This window comes from Heterodontus francisci, chromosome 4, assembly GCF_036365525.1.
Source record: "Heterodontus francisci isolate sHetFra1 chromosome 4, sHetFra1.hap1, whole genome shotgun sequence".
NCBI lineage: Eukaryota > Metazoa > Chordata > Chondrichthyes > Heterodontiformes > Heterodontidae > Heterodontus > Heterodontus francisci.
Genome location: NC_090374.1, coordinates 172,594,898 through 172,618,693, shown reverse-complemented (window position 1 = coordinate 172,618,693; position 23,796 = coordinate 172,594,898). Strand labels below are relative to the sequence as shown.

General features: G+C 48.9%; 1 protein-coding gene and 1 pseudogene across 1 annotated transcript in view; one reads left to right on the top strand and one right to left on the bottom strand.

Annotated features, from left to right (window-relative positions):
• The window catches only part of anp32b (acidic (leucine-rich) nuclear phosphoprotein 32 family, member B), a 92,848-nt gene that overhangs the window by 20,418 nt on the left and 48,634 nt on the right, over window positions 1-23,796 (bottom strand). The window contains exon 3 of the mRNA XM_068030542.1: window positions 2,961-3,083. Within this exon, the coding sequence (XP_067886643.1) occupies window positions 2,961-3,083 (123 nt within the window). The remainder of the gene's footprint in view (window positions 1-2,960; window positions 3,084-23,796) is intronic.
• On the top strand, window positions 12,244-12,352 carry LOC137369479 (U2 spliceosomal RNA; annotated as a pseudogene).

Sequence of the window (23,796 nt, the reverse complement as noted above, 5' to 3'; positions counted from 1 at the left end):
ATTTACTGTGGGAGCATGGGCGGCTTTGTGGGCAGGGCCTGCTTCTAGCGTGATTTTTTTTCAACTATCTCAAAAGATCACAGAATGTTGAGTTGCTCTGAATGGAACTGAAAATTCCACAAACTGTTGCACTGATTACAGCAAAAAGTCAACACAACCAAGCAGCAACTCCAGTCCCAGGGTCTTCCATTGTCTGTCTTGGCAGGAAATGAAAAGGGACCAGTCAGAAAGGCAGGCAGTGTTACTGGGATGTACGCCTTTTAAAGGAGTATCCAGGCAGATGCAACTACACTCTGGCAAAAGAGTGGCTGATCCTAATTTCTATCTGAACACGTTCCAATGGAGTCAGAGTCATTTACAGCACAGGAGGCCATTTGGCCCATTGAGTCAATGCCAGCTCTCCGTGGAGTAATCGAGTCAGTCCCACTCTCGCACTTGATCCCCGTAGCCCTGCAACTTTATTTCCTTCAGGTGCCCATCCAATTTCCTTTTGAAATCATTGATTGTCTCCGCTTCCACCACCCTCGTGGGCAGCAAGTTCCAGGTCATTACCACCCGCCGTGTAAAAACATTCTTCCTCACGTCATAATCTTGTACACCTCGATCAAATCTCACATCAATCGCCTTTTACCAAAGAGAACAACTCCAGCTTTTTCTAAACTTGTAACTAAAATCCCCCATCCCTGGCACCATCCTGGTAAATCTCCTCTGCACCCTCTCATGGACCCTCCCATCCTTCCTAAATTTGTGGTGACCAGAAGTTGAGGCCTAACTAGAGCTTTATAAACATTCAGCATAACTTCCCTGTTTTTGTACTCAATGCCTGTATTTATGAAGCCCAAGATCCCATGATGCTTTGCTAACCACACTCTCAATATGTCTTGCCACAATAACACCACAATCAAAACTTTTCTGACAATTAAAACAAATCAGCCATTCAAAAGTTACAATAATGTGTGATACTGTTGGGAAGTTTTGAGAATTCTTTATAGCCTGTGTGTGGATTTCATCCTCTCGTCAGTCAACGGTTTCAATGGATTAGTGATGCCAAGACACAAGAGAGGGATGAAAAACAAACTCTACAAAGCTTGTACAGGAAATATAAACTACAGGGAAGAATAAAAAAAAACACAAAGCAAAAGAGAACGCAGAGGGCAAAGTGGGATGTAGAAATGAGCCTTGCTGTAGAGAAAGACAAAGAAAAAGAGAGAACAAAAAACTTGAACTTTTATCATGCCTTTCACAACCTCAGGACATTTTAAGCACTTAACAGCCAATGAGTACTTTCGAAATAGTCACTGTGGCAATGTAGGAAGCATGGTAGCCATTTTATGCACAGCAAGCTCCCACAAACAGCAATTTGGCAATGTTTGATAATTTTTGTGATGTTGATTGAGTGATAAATATTGGTCAGGACACCAGCGTTAACCACCCTGTTCTTCAAAATAGTGCCATGGGATCTTTTGCGTCCACCCAATAGGGCAGACAGGGCCTCGGTTTAACATCTCATCCGAAAGACAGCACCTCCGGCAATGCAGCACTCCCTTAGCACTGCACTGAAGTGCCAGCTTGGCCGATGGGCTCAAGTCTTTTGAACCCACAATATCTGACTCAGGGGTGCGAGTGCTGCCCATTGAGCCACAACTTACACATTGCAACAATAAGATAATTTTCCACAGTTAGAAGAGAAAATATCACTGAAATTGAAAATGAACTAAATGAATTAACATACCAAATGTTTATCACCTGGAAGTAATCATTAGCATATCACCCATCATAGGAGAATATTCAACGATCACTTTGATATCACTTAGTTGCCAGCTGTGGCTCAGCTGCTAACATTCTTGCATCTTGAACATGGTACACACTGCAGCCACTGTGTCTGGTGGTGGAGGCAGTGAATGTTTAAGGTGGTGGGTGGGGTGCCAGTCAAGTGGGCTGCTTTGTACTGGATGGTGAAAAACTTGTTGAGTGTTGTTGGAGCTGTACTCATCTGGAATGTGGCTTTGCAAAGCAGGTGAGGGCAGAGATGCAGTGGTTTTTGTCAAGGTTCATCCCAAGCAGCTCTGTAACACAGGAGTCTGTGCTCTACGGGCTGTTCCCAGGGACACACACCAAGATAAACATCAACTGCTGCTGGAGGACTATCAACTCAGTGAAAGACGCCCTTTAGTCTGCCCGAAACTTGCTGGTCTTCCAGCGCAAAGAGTTGTCCACAACCGAACGTTGCAGACTGGCACATTCCAAGGTCCAGGACTACGTGCTGAGGGACGCACTAAAGCTTGGGGCAGCCGCAGCAAAGGCTCAATGGGGAAAGACCACTGTGTAAGATAAAACCCGCCAAGGTGAACTGAGGGGCTGGACCAATGAAAAACCCCTCAACTGTATCCAGAAAATATTTGGTTTGCTGTAAAATGTACATAGCATGTAAAATGAAATGGAAGGGTTGTGAGGCAACTCCTGTATTGAAGGAAATTGATCTCTTTTGCACTCCTTGGATTTTTTTGACTTTGTGCTTTTTGGAACTGTTTTGTAATGTATTTTTTACAGTTTTTTATGAATAAAGTATATTTTGGAAATAAAAAAAAATCCACATGGGTGGAGAGTATTTCATCACACTCCTGACTTGTGCCTTGTAGATGGTGGAGAGTATTCACCACTTTGAATACCACCGAAGTTGAAATGAGTAAGAGAGAAGGGTTGGTAAATTGGGAGTAATGATACAATGATGCTGAGATTGGGTTTCAGTATATATACCATGTCTATATTTAGATTTATGCAGATGATAGGTTTTAGATGAATGCAATAGCATTCGTCATAGACATCACATTTTTACAAAATCTGCTGATCTACTTAAAAAGAAAACAGCAGATTGTAACATCCTCACAGCCAGCAGGTCCAGGAAGAACGTTTGTGAGACATGTTAAGACTCAACAACAGGAGGAGAACAAAGACGGTACCAGAGGCTCCAATGTACTGATGTCTTTGAGTTTGTTTCCACTGAGGTTTAGATGTGTGAGATTTGGAAGTTTCTCTGCCAGGATGTCTAACCCTCCAGAAATTCTGTTGTCGCTTAGCTCGAGCTGGAATTAGAGAAAAATTTCCATGAATTAAAAAAAAATTACATCAATATATATATCTATATAATGCCTTTAACATAGTAAAACACTCCAAAGTGTCACACGTGATGTTAGCAAACAAAATTTGGCACCAAGCCACATAAGGAGATATTAGGTCAGGTGACTAAAAACTTGGTAAAAGAGGTAGGTTTTAAGAAGTTTCTTCAACAAGTATTGAAGCAGAGAGGTTTATGGAGGGAATTCGAGAGCTTAGGGCCCAGGCAGCTAAAGGCACAGCCGCCAACAGTGAAGCAATTAAAATCAGGGATGCGCAAGAGGCCAGAATTCAAGGAACGCAGAGATCTTGGAGGGTTATGGGGCTGGAGGAGGTTACAGAGATAGGGAGAATTGGGGAGTGGGGGTGAGGGTGTGTGGTGTAGGTTGAGGTCATGGAGGGAATTGAACACAAGAATGAACATTTTAAAATTGGAGTGTTGCCGGATTGGGGGTATATGTGAATCAGCAAGCACAAAGGTGATTGGTGAACAGGACATGGTGCGAATTAGGATACAGACAGCAGAGTCTTGGATGAGCTGAAGTTTACAGAGAGTGGAAGATGGGAGGCCCATCAGGAGAGCATTCGAATAGTCGAGTCTTGAGGGAACAAAGGCATGGATGTACATTTCAGCAGTATGTGAGCTGAGGCGGGTGCGGAGACAGGCATTATTACGGAGCCGAGAGTAGGCGGTCTTGGTGATGGAGAGGATACGGAGTTGGAAACTCAGCTCAGGGTCAAACAGGAACCGAACAGACTGATTCACTGTGTACAGCAAGTGAAGGATGGGGACATACTGCTGCTAAATGCACGGTACGAAGGACTGATGTATGGCTTGGAGAACCAAATGTAAATTAAGTAAGCCATTTGCAGGAAGGGTGAACAGGATGGTTATTGAATGTAGAACATTGTTTAAAATCTACACGGGGAAAAAAAAAAGAAATCTACAAAGAAAAGACTTTTTTTTTTAAATTCACTCATGGGATGTGGGCGTCACTGGCCAGGCCAGCATTTATTGCCCATCCCCAATTGCCCTTGAGAAGGTGGTGGTGAGCTGCCTTCTTGAACCACTGCAGTCCATGTGGGGTAGGTACACCCACAGTGCTGTTCGGAAGGGAGTTCCAGGATTTTGACCCAGTAACAGCGAAGGAACGACGATACAGTTCCAAGTCAGGATGGTGTGTGACTTGGAGGGAAACTTGCAGGTGGTGGTGTTCCCATGCATTTGCTGTCCTTGTCCTTCTAGTTGATAGAGGTCATGGGTTTGGAAGGTGCTGTCGAAGGAGCCTTGGTGCATTGCTGCAGTGCATCTTGTAGATGGTACACACTGCTGCCACTGTGTGTCGGTGGTGGAGGGAGTGAATGTTTGTGGATGGTGTGCCAATCAAGCGGGCTGCTTTGTCCTGGATGATGTCGAGCTTCTTTAATGTTGTTGGAGCTGCACTCACCCAGGCAAGTGGAGAGTATTCCATCACACTCCTGACTTGTCCCTTGTAGATGGTGTGTTGCCTCCCAGGTGCCAGGGTACGTGATGTCTCCGATCGTGTTTTTGGGATCCTTAAGGGGGAGGGGGAGCACCCCCAAGTCGTGGTCCACATAGGCACCAACGACATAGGTAGGAAGAGAGATGGGGATTTAAGGCAGAAATTCAGGGAGCTAGGGTGGAAGCTTAGAGCGAGAACAACCAGAGTTGTTATCTCTGGGTTGTTGCCTGTGCCACGTGCTAGCGAAGAGAGGAATAGGGAGAGAGAGGAGTTGAACACGTGGCTGCAGGGATGGTGTAGGAGGGAGGGTTTTGGTTTCCTGGATAATTGGGGCTCTTTCTGGGGTAGGTGGGACCTCTACAAACAGGATGGTCTTCACCTGAACCAGAGGGGTACCAATATCCTGGGGGGGAGATTTGTTAGTGCTCTTCGGGGGGGTTTAAACTAAATCAGCAGGGGAATGGGAACCTAAATTGCAGTGCCAGTGTACAGGCTGTTGAGAGTAGTGAGGTAGGGGATAAGGTTACAGGGACGCGAGAGGGCACTGGCAAGCAAGAACTTGGTTTAAAGTGTGTCTACTTCAACGCCAGGAGCATCCGGAATAAGGTGGGTGAGCTTGCAGCATGGGTTGGTACCTGGGATCCTGATGTTGTGGCCATTTCAGAGACATGGGTAGAGCAGGGGCAGGAATGGATGTTGCAGGTTCCGGGATTTAGATGTTTCAGAAAGAACAGAGAAGAGGGTAAAAGAGGGGGGGGTGTGGCATTGTTAATCAAGGAAAGTATTACAGCGGCAGAAAGGACGTTTGAGGACTCGTCTACTGAGGTAGTCTGGGCCGAGGTTAGAAACAGGAGAGGAGAGGTCACCCTGTTGGGAGTTTTCTATAGACCTCCGAATAGTTCCAGAGATGTAGAGGAAAGGATAGCGAAGATGATTCTCGACAGGAGCGAGAGTAACAGGGTAGTGGTTATGGGGGACTTTAACTTTCCAAATATTGACTGGAAATACTATAGTTCGAGTACTTTAGATGGGTCTGTTTTTGTCCAGTGTGTGCAGGAGGGTTTTCTGACACAGTATGTGGACAGGCCAACCAGGGGCGATGCCACATTGGATTTGGTACTGGGTAATGAACCCGGCCAGGTGTTTGATTTAGATGTAGGTGAGCACTTTGGCGATAGTGATCACAATTCGGTTAGGTTTACCTTAGCGATGGGCAGGGACAGGTATATACCACAGGGCAAGAATTATAGCTGGGGGAAAGGAAATTATGACGCGATTAGGCAAGATTTAGGATGTGTAGGATGGGGAAGGAAACTGCAGGGGATGGGCACAAACGAAATGTGGAGCTTATTCAAGGAGCAGCTAATGCGTGTCCTTGATAAGTGTGTACCTGTCAGGCAGGGAGGAAGTTGTCGAGCAAGGGAGCCGTGGTTTACTCAAGAAGTTGAAGCGCTTGTCAAGAGGAAGAGGGCGGCTTATGTTAGGATGAGACGTGAAGGCTCAGTTAGGGCGCTTGAGAGTTACAAGCTAGCCAGGAAGGATCTAAAGGGAGGGCTAAGAAGAGCAAGGAGAGGACACGAGAAATCATTGGCGGATAGGATCAAAGAAAACCCTAAGGCTTTCTATAGGTATATCAGGAATAAACGAATGATAAGAGTTAGAACAGGGCCAATCAAGGGTGCAGAGGAGATTTACTAGGATGTTGCCTGGTATGGAAGGAAGGTCTTACGAGGAAAGGCTGAGGGACTTGGGGTTGTTTTCGTTAGAGAGAAGGAGGAGGAGAGGTGACTTAATAGAGACATACAAGATAATCAGAGGGTTAGATAGGGTGGATAGTGAGAGTCTTTTTCCTCGGATGAGGATGGCAAACACGAGGGGACATAGCTTTAAGTTGAGGGGTGAAAGATATAGGACAGATGTCAGAGGTAGTTTCTTTACGCAGAGAGTAGTAGGGGCGTGGAACGCCCTGCCTGCAACAGTAGTAGACTCGCCAACTTTAAGGGCATTTAAGTGGTCATTGGATAGACATATGGATGTAAATGGAATAGTGTAGGTCAGATGATCGGCGCAACATCGAGGGCCGAAGGGCCTGTACTGCGCTGTAATATTCTAATTCTAAAAAAAAAAAAAAAAAAATGGTGGACAGGCTATGGGGACTCAGGAGATGAGTTACTCGCTGCAGGATTCCTAGCCTCTGACCTGCTCTTGTAGCCATGGTATTTATATGGTTCAGTTTCTGATCAATGGTAGCCCCCAGACTGTTGATAGTGGGGGAGTCAGCGATGCCATTGAATGTCAAGGGGAGATAGTTAGATTCTCTCTTGTTGGAGATGGTCATTGCCTGGCACTTAAGTGGCACGTAACATTCGTGCCACACATCAGCCCAAGCCTGGCTATTGTCCAAGTCTTGATGCATTTCTACACAGACTGCTTCAGGGTCTGAGGAGTCGTGAATGGTGTTGAACATAGTGCGATCATCAGCGAACATCCCCACCTCTGACCTTATGATGGAGGGTAGGTCATTGATGGAACAGCTGAAGATGGTTGGACCTAGGACACTACCCTGAGGAACTCCTGCAGTGATGTCCTGGAGCTCAGATGATTGACCTCCAACAACCACAACCATCTTCCTTTGCGCTAGATATGACTCCAACCAGTGGAGAGTTTTTCCCCGATTCCCATTGACTTCAGTTTTACAAAGGCTCCTTGATGCCATACTCGCTCAAATGCTGCCTTGATGTCAAGGGCAGTCACTCTCATCTCACCTAGTCATAGAGATACACAGCACTGAAACAGGCCCTTTGGCCCACTGAGTCTGTGCTGACCATCAACCACCCATTTATACTAATCTTACATTAATCCCATGTCCCCTACCACATCCCTACCTTCCCTCAATTCTCCTACCACCTATCTACACCAGAGACAATTTCCAATGGCCAATTTACCTATTGACCTGCAAGTCTTTGGCTGTGGGAGGAAACTGGAGCACCTGGCGGAAACCCATGTGGTCACAGGGAGAACTTGCAAACTCTGCACAGGCAGTACCCAGAACTGAACCCACGTCGCTGGAGCTATGAGGCTGCGGTGCTAACCACTGCGCTGCCCCCACCTCTTGAGTTCAGCTCTTTTGTCCACGTTTGAAGCACGGCTGTAATGAGGTCAGGAGCTGAGTGGCATTTATATAGCACCCTTTACAACCTCAGGGCATTCCAAAGCGCTTTACAGCCAATGAAGTACTTCTGATGTGTAGTCACTGTTATATTGTAGGAAACACGATGGCCAATTTTTGCACAGCAAGCTCCCACAAACAGCAATGTGATAATGACCCGATAATCTGGATTAATTTTAAAAAGTGTTGGCTGAAGGATACATATTGGCCAGCATACTAGCGAGAACTCTCCTGCTCTTCATCGATATAGTACTGTGGGATCTTTTACGCCCGATGGGGCTTCAGTTTAATGTCTCATTCAAAAGTCAGCACTTCGAACACTGCAGGGACCAGGTGGGGAGGAGACTTACTGAGGGGTCTGAAATAAAAGCAGGAAGTGCTGGAAATACTCAGCAGATCAGGCAGCATCTGTGGAGAGAGAAGCTGAGTTCATGCTTCAGTTCAGTGACCTTTCATCAGTTCTGAAACGTTAACTCTGCTTCTCTCTCCACAGATGCTGCCTGACCTGCTGAGTATTTCCAGCACTTTGTTTTTATTTCAGATTTCCAGGATCTGCAGTATTTTGCTTGTATATTACTGGGGGGTCTCCCTGGTGTCTTGGCCAATATTTATCCCTCAACCAACATCACTAAAGCAACAGATGATCTGATCGTTATCAAATTGCAATTTGTGGGAGCTTTCTATGTACAAATTGTCTGCCACGTTTCCTGCAGTACAACAGTGACTACACTTCAACAGTACCTCATTGGCTGTGAAGCATTTTAGGTTGTAAGACATGCTATAGAAATGCAATTTCTTTCTTTCTTCCAAACCCATGACCTCTACCACCTAGAACATTAAGGGCAGCAGACGCATTGGAACACCACCACCTTAAGTTCCCCTCCAAGTCACACACCATCCTTACTCGGAAATATATCACTGTTGCTGAGTCAAAAAACCAGGAATTCCCTCCCTAACAGCACTGTGGCTCTATCTACGCTACATGGACTGCAGTGGTTCAGGAGGGCAGCTCACTACCGTTTCAAAAGGGCATCTAAGGATGGGCAATAAATGACATCCTTACCAGCAACGCCCAAAACCCAAGAATGAACTACCAAAAAACACTGATGTGCAAGATTTCGAGCAAAGTTGTACATTCACTGAGTTATAACCAATAGAGTAGGGGTTATTAAAGCCCCACTATTCTCTGGTCACAAGCTGACCAGTTTTCCTACAATGGCATTCTGTAATCATCCATAATAGCAAATGTGACAGCAGGACCCAACGGGAAAGGACTCTGTTGGTGCTTGCCCCATCACTCTGTGCCATTGATTGTAATTGGGAACTCACTGGACTGGGAAATCACAGGCACTAAGTGGAGCAGCCTGCTTGTAAATACTGGACTGAATTAACACAGATCTGACCAAGTGCACTGCAATACTGCATTTAAAACCCACCTTCTATAAGGATTGCTCCCCACGGCCAACGTCACTGCAGTTTGAACTTAATGAGCTTTACATAGAATTTGACAGCACAGAAACAGATCATTCGGCCCAACTGTTCTATGCAGGTGTTTATGTTCCACACGAGCCTCCCACCCCTCTTCATCTTAACCTATCAGCATATCCAATTGGGTCAGATGACTTGTTTCTGTACTATAAATTCTATGTAATACTATTCTATGCAATGTGCCAATTTTGTGAATTGATAATGCTCCATTTATTCAATTTGGTTGTTAAAAGCGCTATATAAATGCAAGCTGTTGTTGAGGTGATTCTTCATCCCTGAGTACTGAACATTTCACTATTTGTCTACCAGCTGTGCTGTTTACTCTTTGAAGTTACATTTGATCAACTAAGCATAGGCTTGCAATGCACATCTCCGATTTTAATCAATCCACCATCGGCAGCCATGCCTTCAGCTGCCTAGGTGCAAAGCTCTAGAATTCCCTCCCTAACTATTGTATTTAAGACCTCGTAAATGCAGGCTGTTGTGTCGAAGGTTTAGTGCATAACTTCAATCTCACTGACATTTAAGCTGCAGAGATGCAGTTGTTCACGATTCATTAAAAAAAAACTCGGGGTAAATATGATGGGCGGAATCCTGTCCCCTTTAAAAATAATTGTGTGTCAGGACCATTTCAGAATCACAGAATAATACAGTGCAGAAGAGGCCCTTCGGCCCATCAAGTCTGCACTGATGCATTAAAGACACCTGACCTGTCTACCTCATCCCACTTGCCAGCACTTGGCCCATAGCCTTCAATGTTATGACTTGCCAAGTGTTCATCCAAGTACTTTTTAAAGGATGTGAGGCAACCCGCCTCTACCACCCTCCCAGGCAGTGCATTCCTGACTGTCACCACCCTCTGGGTAAAAAAGTTCTTCCTCAAATCCCCCTTAAACCTCCTGCCCCTCACCTTTAACTTGTGTCCCCTCGTGACTGACCCTTCAACTAAGGGGAACAGCTGCTCCCTATCCACCCTGTCCATGCCCCTCATAATCTTGTTACACCTCGATCAGGTCACCCCTCAGTCTTCTCTGCTCCAGTGAAAATAACCCAAGCCTATCCAACCTCTCTTCATAGCTTAAATATTCCATCCCAGGCAACATCGTGGTGAATCGCCTCTGCACCCCCTCCAGTGCAATCACATCCTTCCTATAATGTGGCAACCAGAATTTCACACAGTACTCCAGCTGTGGCCTTACCAAAGTTCTATACAACTCCAACATGACCTCCCTACTTCTGTAACCTATGCCTCGATTGATAAAGGCAAGTGTCCCATATGCCTTTTTCACCACCCTATTAACCTGCCCTTCTGCCTTCAGAGATGTTTGGACAAACACGCCAAGATCCCTTTGTTCCTCGGAACTTCCCAGTGTCAGGCCATTCATTGAATTACTCCTTCCAAAGTGTATCACCTCACACTTTTCAGGGTTAAATTCCATCTGCCACTTTTCTGCCCATTTGACCATCCCGTCTATATCTTCCTGTAACCTAAGACACTCCACCTCACTGTTAACCACTCGGCCAATCTTTGTGTCATCCGCGAACTTACTGATCCTACCCGCCACAAAGTCATCTATGTCGTTTATATAAATGACAAACAATAGGGGACCCAGCACAGATCCCTGTGGTACGCCACTGGACACTGGCTTCCAGTCACTAAAACAGCCGTCTGTCATCACTCTCTGTCTCCTACAGCTAAGCCAATTTTGAATCCACCTTATCAAGTTACCTTGTATCCCATGTGCATTTGCTTTCTTGATGAGTCTCCCATGTGGGACCTTGTCAAAGGCTTTGCTGAAATCCATGTAAACTGCACTACCCTCATCTACACACCTGGTCACATGCTCAAAAAATTCAATCAAATTTGTTAGGCATGACCTCCCTCTGACAAAGCCAGGCTGACTATTCCTAATCAAATTTTGCCTCTCCAAGTGGAGATAGATTCTCTCCTTCAGAATTTTCTCCAATAGTTTCCCTACCACTGACGTGAGACTCACTGGTCTGTAGTTCCCTGGCTGAGCTCTACAACCTTTCTTAAATAGTGGGACCACATTAGCTGTTCTCCAGTCCTCTGGCACCTTCCCTGTGGCCAGAGAGGAATTAAAAATTTGGGTCAGAGCCCCTGCAATCTCCACCCTCGCCTCCCACAGCATCCTGGGACACAAATCATCTGGACCTGGAGATTTGTCCACTTTTCAGCCTGCCAAAACCTCCAATACATTGTCACTCCCTATGACAACTTGCTCAAGAACCTCACAGTCTCTCTCTCTCTGAGTTCCATATCGACATCCTCATTCTCTTGGGTGAAGACAGATGTGAAGTATTCGTTCAACACCCTACCAATGTCCTCTGGCTCCACCCACAGATTTTCCCCTTGGTCCCTAATGGGTCCTACTCTTTCCCTGGTTATCCTCTTCCCATTGATATACATAGAATATCTTGGGATTTTTCCTACTTTTACCAGCCAGAGCTTTCTCATATCCCCTCTTTGCTCTCCTAATTGCTTTCTTAAGCTCCATCCTACACTTTCTGTACTCCACTAATGCTTCCGTTGATTTGCTCTCCTTGTATTTGCTAAAAGCCTCTCTTTTCCTTCTCATCGTACCCTGAATGTTTCTGATCATCCATGGTTCTCTGGGCTTGTTGCTCCTACCTATTACCCTGGAGGGAACATGTTGGGCCTGTACCCTCCCCATTTCCTTTTTGAATGCCCCCCACTGCTCTTCTGTAGATTTCCCGACAAGTAACTCTTTCCAGTCTACCTTGGCCAGATCCTGCCTTATTTTACTAAAATTCGCTCTTCCCCCAATCCAAAACCTTTTTTGGCAACTTGTCTATTTCTTTCTCCATAACAAGCTTAAATTGTACCATGTTGTGGTCGCTATCACCAAAATGATCTCCCACCAACACATCAACCACCTGTCCGGCTTCATTCCCCAGAATTAGGTCCAGCACTGCACCCTCCTTTGTTGGATCTTTTACATATTGATCGCTTCTCGGCCTTTTGGCTAAGATCAAGTGTAGTATCTGTTCTTATCAGTGCTTATTTGATTGAGAAGAGACCATGATCATTGCCTTTTGATCCTGGGGAAGCTTTGAGTAAAATGGCTATAACCAATTTTCGAGCTTCGGGCCAGGGAGTGCGCAACACCGTTCGGGTGGTCGTGAAGGACAAGGAAGGAGATGCACCGGTCGATCGCACCTTCTTCATCAAGAAAATTCTCTTCGATTGCTGCGGATTTCAAGCGACGGATGTCTTCTGCCTGCAGGATTTCCCCAGCAGTGGATACTTCGACGTGACGTTCCGGAACGTGGCGGGATGCATCAAGTTCCTGAAGGCGTTCAAGGAGAAAGGGGACCGGGCTCCACTGTCGATCCTCACAGCGGAGCCGCTCTTCACGCTTCCATCACAACGGGACCGGGTGGTGACGATTCACCTCTACAACCCCCATGTTCCGGTGGTGGATGTACTCACCTTTCTCGCCAGGTACGTCGAGGTGGCCGGCAGCAGCACTGATGTCAAGGACCCCTTTGGGATCTGGACCAGCAAGCGGCAGGTCAAGGTGACCTTGAAGGTAGATCCCAGTGGAGCCATCATCCACCCTCCCTCCAGCTTCGCTATCGGGGTAAGTCGAGGCTTCTTGGTCTACGCTGGGCAGCCCAGAGTTTGTCGCACCTGTGGCAAATCTGGTCACATGGCAGCCAACTGCAGCACGGTTGTTTGCAAGAACTGCAAGGAGGAAGGCCATCAGACCAAGGACTGTAAGCAGACTAAGTGTTGCAACTTGTGCGGTGCGGCAGGCCATCTCTACAAGACCTGCCCCAAACGTTGTCTCAGCTATGCTCAGGCGGCAAGGTCCAAGGAATGGCAGGGCGAAGGTTCGACGAAGGCGTCCGCTGTTCGAAAGGAGACCAGCAACCTTCTCCGCAGTGAGGAACTTCAACCTGAGAAGGAAGGGGAGGCGGCTGAAACCAACGACCCAGCACCTACCCAGCGCCCGGAAACCCCTCCTCCACAGACAGAATCAATGGAGGAGGAGGCAGCAGATGGACAAACAGGTCAGTGGCAAGTGGTCCAGAGGAAAACCACAAAGAAAAAACATCCCAAAGCCACCACCCAAACCAGTGGCAAGAGGAGGCTTTCTTCTGAATCAGACTGCAACAACTCCTCTTCACTGGACGGGGAAATGCTGGAACGACAGCCCCTTCAAAAGAGGCGGCAGAACTCCGAGATGGATGATCAAGCATCCCAGCCCCCGGGCACTGGAAGCTGTGATGGGCCCGGCGTGCCCCAACCCCAATTCCCCACACGTAACGACGTGGCCAACGCATCTCAGCTCCGGGACACCGGGAGCAAAGACACGTCTGGCGCACCTGAGCTCCGGGAGACCGGGAGCTGTGATGTTTTCGAGGAGGAACAGATGGAAGCAGCTGAGGACAACCCAATCCTCTCTGCCTACAAGACCCCCCCGATGTCACCCGAGCGGCACAAACCCTGCAGGAAAAATCAGGAGGGGTTTCTGAGCCCAACCAACGTGAAACTGCTTGCGCATACGATGGGTATGCAGGAACATCCCGAAGGGGAAGGACTGGGACTAGCGAGGACAAATGGTATGGGAAGCAACAACTAATTTTTAGTAAAAAATGGGTGTAAGAATTGCTTCCATTAATGTGCGTAGCATTAAATCGACTACGCGATGTGTTTCAACCTTGGATTACCTCGCCAAGGTCAAAGCTGACCTACTGTTTCTGCAGGAGTGTGGAATACCACACCTCAGCACCTACAGGCAGTGGTCGCGATGGTGGTCCCACGGGCCATCGATCTGGTCGGGGGGTAATGACTGCCGTTCCTCCGGCCTGGGTTTTCTGCTGCGGGGAGGTAACTTCACCATCTCCGAAGTTAAGGAGGTGGTGGGCGGCCGCCTCCTCGTAGCAGACGTGATGTACAACAACGCTCCGCTCCGGTTGATCAACGTGTACGCCCCGGTACAACGCAGCGAGCGGCTGACCGTCTTCCAGCAGCTCCCACTGCTGCTGGCGACGTCCAGGCCGGTCATCCTAGGCGGTGACTTCAACTGCATCATCGATGCGGCTGGACGATCCGGCAGTGACGACAGAAAACTGGACGCTACGTCCAGATTCCTCATAGAAACAGTTAAGGATGCCAAACTGCACGACGTCTTCAGCAAACCTGCAGACGGAGCGCAGCGCAGATACACATGGTCAAGATCGGACGGGTCTGCCCGTTCCAGGATTGACTTCCTGTTTGTTTCCCGTGCTGTCACGGTCGGATCCACCGACGTCAAGCCGGTGTTCTTCTCCGACCACTGCCTCTTACTGGCCGACTGTCACTTACAGGACGACCAGCGGGTTGGCAGAGGGACGTGGAAGCTCAATGCGACACTGCTGACCCCAGAGAACGTTGAGGAACTCAAAAGGGATTACAATGGTTGGAGGACCGTGAAACCCCTCTTTGAGTCTCCAGTTCACTGGTGGGAAGCGATTAAGGAGAACATCAAGAGGTTCTTCATCCACAAAGGTGTTCAGAAGGCGAGAGAGAGACAGAGGGAACTGTCCCGACTCCAGAAAATTATGCAAAATCTACTCCGGTTGCAGTCAATGGGGGTCGAGGTCAAGGAGGACCTCCAAGAGGTGAAGAGCCAGCAGGCCTCGCTCTTTGCCAAGGAGGCCTCCAAGATCATCTTCCGGTCCAGAGTCCGCTCCATCGAGCAGGATGAGACGTGCTCGCGTTACTTCTTCCAAAAGGTACACAGAGAGAGCTCTGTTATCAGCAGCCTGAAGGAAGAAGATGGCTCGGTAACGTCTTCGCAGTCCGACATACTAAGGATCAGCAAATCCTTTTATGCTGGGCTGTATGACGCGAAGCCCACAGACAGCAGAGCCTCCCAGTCCTTCCTGTCATCTATCACAGAGGTCTTAGATGACAGCAGGAGGGAGGGACTGGACAAGCCGCTAACTCTGGACGAGCTGACAAAGGCCGTCGAGTCTTTCGAGGCGAGTAAAACTCCCGGGAGCGACGGCTTACCGGTCGAGTTGTACTCGGCCCTGTGGGACTGGGTCGGCCCGGACCTGCTGGAAGTATACGAGAGTATGCTCCTGGCCGGTAGCATGTCAGAATCCATGAGAAAAGGCATCATCACCCTCATTTACAAGCAGAAGGGGGAGAGGGTAGAAATCAGAAATTGGCGGCCCATCTCACTGCTTAATGTTGACTACAAGATTCTGTCCAAAGTCATAGCCAGTCGAGTCAAGTCTGCTCTGGAGCTGGTGATTCACCCCGATCAGACCTGTACTGTACCCGGCAGGAAGATCTCTGATAGCCTCGCGCTACTCAGGGATACGATCGCCTACGTACGGGACAGGAGGGTGGACACCTGCCTCATCAGCCTGGACCAGGAGAAGGCTTTTGACAGGATATCGCACACCTACATGATGGACGTGCTTTCCAAAATGGGGTTTGGGGAGGGAATCTGCAATTGGATCCAACTGCTCTACACAAACATCAGTAGCGCAGTCTCAATCAACGGGTGGGAATCTGAAAGTTTCCCGATCAAATCTGGAGTCAGACAGGGCTGTCCTCTTTCCCCGGTCTTGTTTGTTTGCTGTATTGAACCCTTTGCTGAGTCTATTAGGAAGGATGCAAGCATAAGAGGGGTGACAATCCCAGGCAGCGGAGGCACTCAGGTCAAAACCTCCCTGTACATGGATGACGTCGCCGTCTTCTGCTCGGATCCGCTGTCCGTGCGCAGACTGATGAGCATCTGCGACCAGTTCGAACTGGCCTCGGGAGCCAAAGTTAACCACGGCAAGAGCGAGGCCATGTTCTTTGGGAACTGGGCTGACCGATCCTTTGTCCCCTTCACCGTCAGGTCAGATTACCTGAAGGTGCTGGGGATATGGTTCGGAAGGGCCGGGGCGTGCACCAAAACATGGGAGGAGCGAGTAGCCAAGGTACGACAAAAGTTGGGCATGTGGGGGCAGCGGTCTCTCTCCATTGTGGGTAAGAACCTGGTCATCAGGTGCGAGGCGCTCACGTTGTTGCTCTACGTGGCGCAGGTCTGGCCCATACCCCACTCCTGCGCCGTGGCAGTCACCCGAGCCATTTTCCGCTTCGTCTGGGGATCTAAAATGGACCGGGTCCGGAGGGACACGATGTTCAAATCTCTGGACAAGGGCGGGAAAAATGTACCCAATGTGGCCCTCATCCTGATGACCACCTTCGTGTGCGGCTGCATCAAGCTATGTGTCGATCCCCAGTACGCAAACTCCAAGTGTCACTACGTGCTGAGGTTCTATCTGTCCCCGGTGTTGCGAAGGATGGGCCTGGTCACATTGCCGCGGAACGCTCCGTGCAGTTGGGCGGCGCCGTACCACCTATCCTTCGTGGAGCAGTTTCTGCGGAAAAACACCTTTGACCACCGGTCCATCAGGCAGTGGTCTGCACGGAATGTCCTCAAGGCCCTACGGGAAAAGGAAATGGTGGATCCTGTCGGATGGTTCCCCGAGCAGACCGTCAAAGTCATTTGGCGGAATGCCTCATCACCAGAACTTTCAAACAAGCACCAAGACGTAGCTTGGCTGGTGGTGAGAAGGGCCCTCCCCGTCAGATCCTTCATGCACACCCGAAGTCTCGCCCCCTCCGCACAGTGCCCCCGCGTTGGCTGTGGTGGGGAAGAGACGGTCGCCCACCTCCTCCTGGAATGTGCCTTTGCAAAGCAGGTGTGGAAAGAGATGCAGTGGTTTTTGTCAAGGTTCATCCCAAGCAGCTCTGTAACACAGGAGTCTGTGCTCTACGGGCTGTTCCCAGGGACGCACACCGAGACAAACATCAACTGCTGCTGGAGGGCTATCAATTCGGTGAAAGACGCCCTTTGGTCTGCCCGAAACTTGCTGGTCTTCCAGCGCTAAGAGTTGTCCACCACCGAATGTTGCAGACTGGCACATTCCAAGGTCCAGGACTACGTGCTGAGGGACGCACTAAAGCTTGGGGCAGCCGCAGCAAAGGCTCAATGGGGAAAGACCACAGTGTAAGGTTCCCCCACCAAGCTGGACTGAGGGGCTGGAACCATGGGAAGCCCCTCGAACTGTATCGTTAATATTCTCAATTGCTGTAAATGTAAAACTGTAATTGACATGACAATTGTGAAACGGAAGGGTTGGGAAGAAACTCATGACATTATTGAAAGAAACTGATCTCTTTTGCAATGTTTGTATTTTTTCGTGCTGTTTGGAAACTGTTTGGCAATGTAATTTTTACAGATTTTTATCAATAAAGTATATTTTGGAAATAAAAAAAAAAAAAATCTTTTACATATTGACCTACTGTTTCTGCAGGAGGGTGGAATACCACACCTCAGCACCTACAGGCAGTGGTCGCGATGGTGGTCCCACGGGCCATCGATCTGGTCAGGGGGTAATGACTGCCGTTCCTCCGGCCTGGGTTTTCTGCTGCGGGGAGGTAACTTCACCATCTCCGAAGTTAAGGAGGTGGTGGGCGGCCGCATCCTCGTAGCAGACGTGATGTACAACAACGCTCCGCTCGGGTTGATCAACGTGTACGCCCCGGTACAACGCAGCGAGCGGCTGACCGTCTTCCAGCAGCTCCCACTGCTGCTGGCGACGTCCAGGCCGGTCATCCTAGGCGGTGACTTCAACTGCATCATCGATGCGGCTGGACGATCCGGCAGTGACGACAGCAAACTGGACGCTACGTCCAGATTCCTAATAGAAACAGTTAAGGATGCCAAACTGCACGACGTCTTCAGCAAACCTGCAGACGGAGCGCAGCGCAGATACACATGGTCAAGATCGGACGGGTCTGCCCGTTCCAGGATTGACTTCCTGTTTGTGTCCCGTGCTGTCACGGTCGGATCCACCGACGTCAAGCCGGTGTTCTTCTCCGACCACTGCCTCTTACTGGCCGACTGTCACTTACAGGACGACCAGCGGGTTGGCAGAGGGACGTGGAAGCTCAATGCGACACTGCTGACCCCAGAGAACGTTGAGGAACTCAAAAGGGACTACAATGGTTGGAGGACCGTGAAACCCCTCTTTGAGTCTCCAGTTCACTGGTGGGAAGCGATTAAGGAGAACATCAAGAGGTTCTTCATCCACAAAGGTGTTCAGAAGGCGAGAGAGAGACAGAGGGAACTGTCCCGACTCCAGAAAATTATGCAAAATCTACTCCGGTTGCAGTCAATGGGGGTCGAGGTCAAGGAGGACCTCCAAGAGGTGAAGAGCCAGCAGGCCTCGCTCTTTGCCAAGGAGGCCTCCAAGATCATCTTCCGGTCCAGAGTCCGCTCCATCGAGCAGGATGAGACGTGCTCGCGTTACTTCTTCCAAAAGGTACACAGAGAGAGCTCTGTTATCAGCAGCCTGAAGGAAGAAGATGGCTCGGTAACGTCTTCGCAGTCCGACATACTAAGGATCAGCAAATCCTTTTATGCTGGGCTGTATGACGCGAAGCCCACAGACAGCAGAGCCTCCCAGTCCTTCCTGTCATCTATCACAGAGGTCCTAGATGACAGCAGGAGGGAGAGACTGGACAAGCCGCTAACTCTGGACGAGCTGACAAAGGCCGTCGAGTCTTTCGAGATGAGTAAAACCCCCGGGAGCGACGGCTTACCGGTCGAGTTGTACTCGGCCCTGTGGGACTGGGTCGGCCCGGACCTGCTGGAAGTATACGAGAGTATGCTCCTGGCCGGCAGCATGTCAGAGACCATGAGAAAAGGCATCATCACCCTCATTTACAAGCAGAAGGGGGAGAGGGCAGAAATCAGAAATTGGCGGCCCATCTCACTGCTTAATGTTGATTACAAGATTCTGTCCAAAGTCATAGCCAGTCGAGTCAAGTCTGCTCTGGAGTTGGTGATTCACCCCGATCAGACCTGTACTGTACCCGGCAGGAAGATCTCTGATAGTCTCGCGCTACTCAGGGATACGATCGCCTACGTACGGGACAGGAGGGTGGACACCTGCCTCATCAGCCTGGACCAGGAGAAGGCTTTTGACAGGATATCGCACACCTACATGATGGACGTGCTTTCCAAAATGGGGTTTGGGGAGGGAATCTGCAATTGGATCCAACTGCTCTACACAAACATCAGTAGCGCAGTGTCAATCAACGGGTGGGAATCTGAAAGTTTCCCGATCAAATCTGGAGTCAGACAGGGCTGTCCTCTGTCCTCGGTCTTGTTTGTTTGCTGTATTGAACCCTTTGCTGAGTCTATTAGGAAGGATGCGAGCATAAGAGGGGTGACAATCCCAGGCAGCGGAGGCACTCAGGTCAAAACCTCCCTGTACATGGATGACGTCGCCGTCTTCTGCTCGGATCCGCTGTCCGTGCGCAGACTGATGAGCATCTGCGACCAGTTCGAACTGGCCTCGGGAGCCAAAGTTAACCACGGCAAGAGCGAGGCCATGTTCTTTGGGAACTGGGCTGACCGATCCTTTGTCCCCTTCACCGTCAGGTCAGATTACCTGAAGGTGCTGGGGATATGGTTCGGAAGGGCCGGGGCGTGCACCAAAACATGGGAGGAGCGAGTAGCCAAGGTACGACAAAAGTTGGGCATGTGGGGGCAGCGATCTCTCTCCATTGTGGGTAAGAACCTCGTCATCAGGTGCGAGGCGCTCACGTTGTTGCTCTACGTGGCGCAGGTCTGGCCCATACCCCACTCCTGCGCCGTGGCAGTCACCCGAGCCATTTTCCGCTTCGTCTGGGGATCTAAAATGGACCGGGTCCGGAGGGACACGATGTTCAAATCTCTGGACATGGGCGGGAAAAATGTACCCAACGTGGCCCTCATCCTGATGACCACCTTCGTGTGCGGCTGCATCAAGCTATGTGTCGATCCCCAGTACGCAAACTCCAAGTGTCACTACGTGCTGAGGTTCTATCTGTCCCCGGTGTTGCGAAGGATGGGCCTGGTCACATTGCCGCGGAACGCACCATGCAGTTGGGCGGCGCCGTACCACCTATCCTTCGTGGAGCAGTTTCTGCGGAAAAACACCTTTGACCACCGGTCCATCAGGCAGTGGTCTGCACGGAATGTCCTCAAGGCCCTACGGGAAAAGGAAACGGTGGATCCTGTCGGATGGTTCCCCGAGCAGACCGTCAAAGTCATTTGGCGGAATGCCTCATCACCAGAACTTTCAAACAAGCACCAAGACGTAGCTTGGCTGGTGGTGAGAAGGGCCCTCCCCGTCAGATCCTTCATGCACACCCGAAGTCTCGCCCCCTCCGCACAGTGCCCCCGCGTTGGCTGTGGTGGGGAAGAGACGGTCGCCCACCTCCTCCTGGAATGTGCCTTTGCAAAGCAGGTGTGGAAAGAGATGCAGTGGTTTTTGTCAAGGTTCATCCCAAGCAGCTCTGTAACACAGGAGTCTGTGCTCTACGGGCTGTTCCCAGGGGCGCACACCGAGACAAACATCAACTGCTGCTGGAGGGCTATCAATTCGGTGAAAGACGCCCTTTGGTCTGCCCGAAACTTGCTGGTCTTCCAGCGCAAAGAGTTGTCCACCGCCGAATGTTGCAGACTGGCACATTCCAAGGTCCAGGACTACGTGCTGAGGGACGCACTAAAGCTTGGGGCAGCCGCAGCAAAGGCTCAATGGGGAAAGACCACAGTGTAAGGTTCCCCCACCAAGCTGGACTGAGGGGCTGGATCCATGGGAAACCCCTCGAACTGTATCGTTAATATTCTGAATTGCTGTAAATGTAAAACTGTAATTGACATGACAATTGTGAAACGGAAGGGTTGGGAAGAAACTCATGACAGTATTGAAGGAAACTGATCTCCCTTGCAAAGTTTGTATTTTTTGGTGCTGTTTGGAAACTGTTTGGCAATGTAATTTTTACAGATGTTTATGAATAAAGTATATTTTGGAAATAAAAAAAAATAATCTTTTACATATTGAGCTAAAATGTTCTCCTGTATACATTTTAAGAACTCCACTCCATCTAAGCCCTTAACACGATGACTATCCCAATTAATGTTGGGAAAGTTGAAATCACCTAATATAATTACCCTATTACTATTTGTACACACCTCTGTGAATTGCACACATATTTGTTCCTCAATTACCCGCTGACTATCTGGGGGTCTATTATAAACACCTAGCAATGTGGCTGTCCCTTTTTTATTCCTAAACTCTACCCATAAAGCTTCATTTGATGCCCCCTCTAAGATATCATCTCTCCTTACTGCAGTAACTGACTCCTTAACTAATATTGCAATGCCCCCTCCTCTTTTACCCCCTCCTCTGTCTCGCCTGAAGATTCTATATCCCGGGATATTGAGCTGTCAATCCTGCCCCTCCCTCAACCATGTCTCCGTGATGGCTACGATATCACAATTCCACATGTCAATCCTTGCCCATAACTCATCTGTTTTACCTGGTCCTGACCCCGCATGTGCTGGCAGTACGCCCACCAGCGTTATCTTATGGGAAGCGGCCTACTAATTGGCCGCCTCCGGGTCCACTGTCCAATTAAGGATGGCAGATGGGTTCCTGAAGGGCTTGCCGCCTAGGGCGGGTAGCAGCTCCACCGACAGAGGTGGGTGCTACCGCTGCAGGATAGGTAATGGGAGGTCATCACCATCTTGAGGTGCCTTCTGAAGAGGTCTTAATTTTTTAAAAAATAAATAAACTGTGGCCACAGCTGCCAGGCCACCTCTGGAGGCGGATGTCCGCCCGCTGACCCAAAGCCCTCACGTCTGACTTTCCTGCTGGTCCCACCTTCAAATCCGCCTCAGTGGGCCCAGGAAGATTCCACCCAATAACTCAACCCAGTCGAACTGCAGAAGTATAACTTTACATCGATAATTACAAAATCATTATCTTGGTGTTATAATTAAGACATATCAGATTTTGGAAATGATCCAAAATAGAGCATTCGCCCTTGTGACCACAGAAAGTCTTTAGTGGCAAATAAAGACCATGCCACAAAAGCAGCTGATTAATTATTACTGAAGTCTGAGCACCCTTCAAAATTAGTAACATGAAAGCTGCTTACAGACCTGAAATGGAGGGGGGAGTGCCATAATTAACCAAAGGTGAAGACTAATAAAACAATTTTGTTTAAACCTCAGCTTGAGTCAAGTTCTAACGCATGGTATAGTGAAACTATGTGATGCAGATTCCTACTCCCATTTCATCTGGCAAGTTTCATACATAGAATTTTACAGTAGAGAAACAGGCCATTTGGCCAATCTGGTTTGTGCCCGTGTTTATTATCCACATGAGCCTCCTCCTACCCGACCCCTTCTCACTATCAGCACATCCTTCTATTCCAGGGCGTCCAACCTTTTCGCGCGGAGAGCCACATTATAATTTTTTCCGCCACAGGGGGCTGGTGAGAAAATTTCGGTAAGATAAAGGCATTAAAAATTTATTTTACGATCAATCAAAACAACAACAAACGTGCATTTTTGTGAAAAGCTTTAAATGAGAAGACTAATTTATTGACTTACTTTCTCATCAGCATGTTGAATACTGATTTAGTGATATACCTGGCATTGTTTTTGGTTGCTTAAGTGTTCAATCTCTGCCTGCATGCTTGATGTAGCGATGTGGGGTATTCCGGATAGATGTCCATCTGTCAGGAGTGATCTTGATATCTTTCTCTCTCCCTCCCTGCCTCCCCTGTCTGCATCTATCTCTCCCCCCTCTCTCTCTTCGCACCCCCCCCCCCCCCCCACTATGTCTCTCCCCAACTCTCTGTCTGTCTCTAACTCTCTTTCTGTCAGTGTCCGTCTCTCTCGGTCTCCCTCACCCCCACTCTCCCTGTCTCTCTCTCCACCGTTCTCTTTCTGTGCGTCTCCCTCTCTCCCTGCTCCATTTTCGCCACTCTCTGCACCCCACTCTTCACTCTCCGCTTCTCGCACCCCACTCTCCACTCCTCGTTCTCTGTACCCCGCTCTTCACTCCTCGCTCTGCACACCCTGCTCCTCGTCTGGGTACTCACCATAAATGCGGATAATAGAGGCAGGCTGTGAACGCTGCCTTTCTGCTGGGCGCCGCCATGTTGTGTGGGAGAGGGGTCCTAACAAATCTATAGCTGCCCGACATTCTGGCAGCTGGATGGAAACCTTTGGAGGGCCGAAGTCTGCCCCGTGGGCAGTGTGTTGAACAGCTATGTTCTATTCCTTTTTCTCGTGTTTATCCAGCTACCCCTTAAATGTATCTATGCTGTTCACCTCAACTACTTCATGTGGTAGCAAGCTCCACATTCTCACCTCTCTGAGTAAAGAAGTTTCTCCTGAATTTCCTATTGGATTTATTAATGACTATCTTTAGTTCCCCCAACAAGTTGAAACATCTTCTCTACTTCTATGGGCAAGAAGATGGCAGATAGAATATAATGTGGATAAGTGTGAAGTTATCCACTTTGGTATAAAAAACAGATAGACAGAGTATTTCTTAAATGATGAGAGGTTGGGAAGTGTTGATATCCAAAGGCACCTGGGTGTCCTTGTTCATGAGTCACTAAATGCTAGCATGCAGGTGCAGCAAGCTATT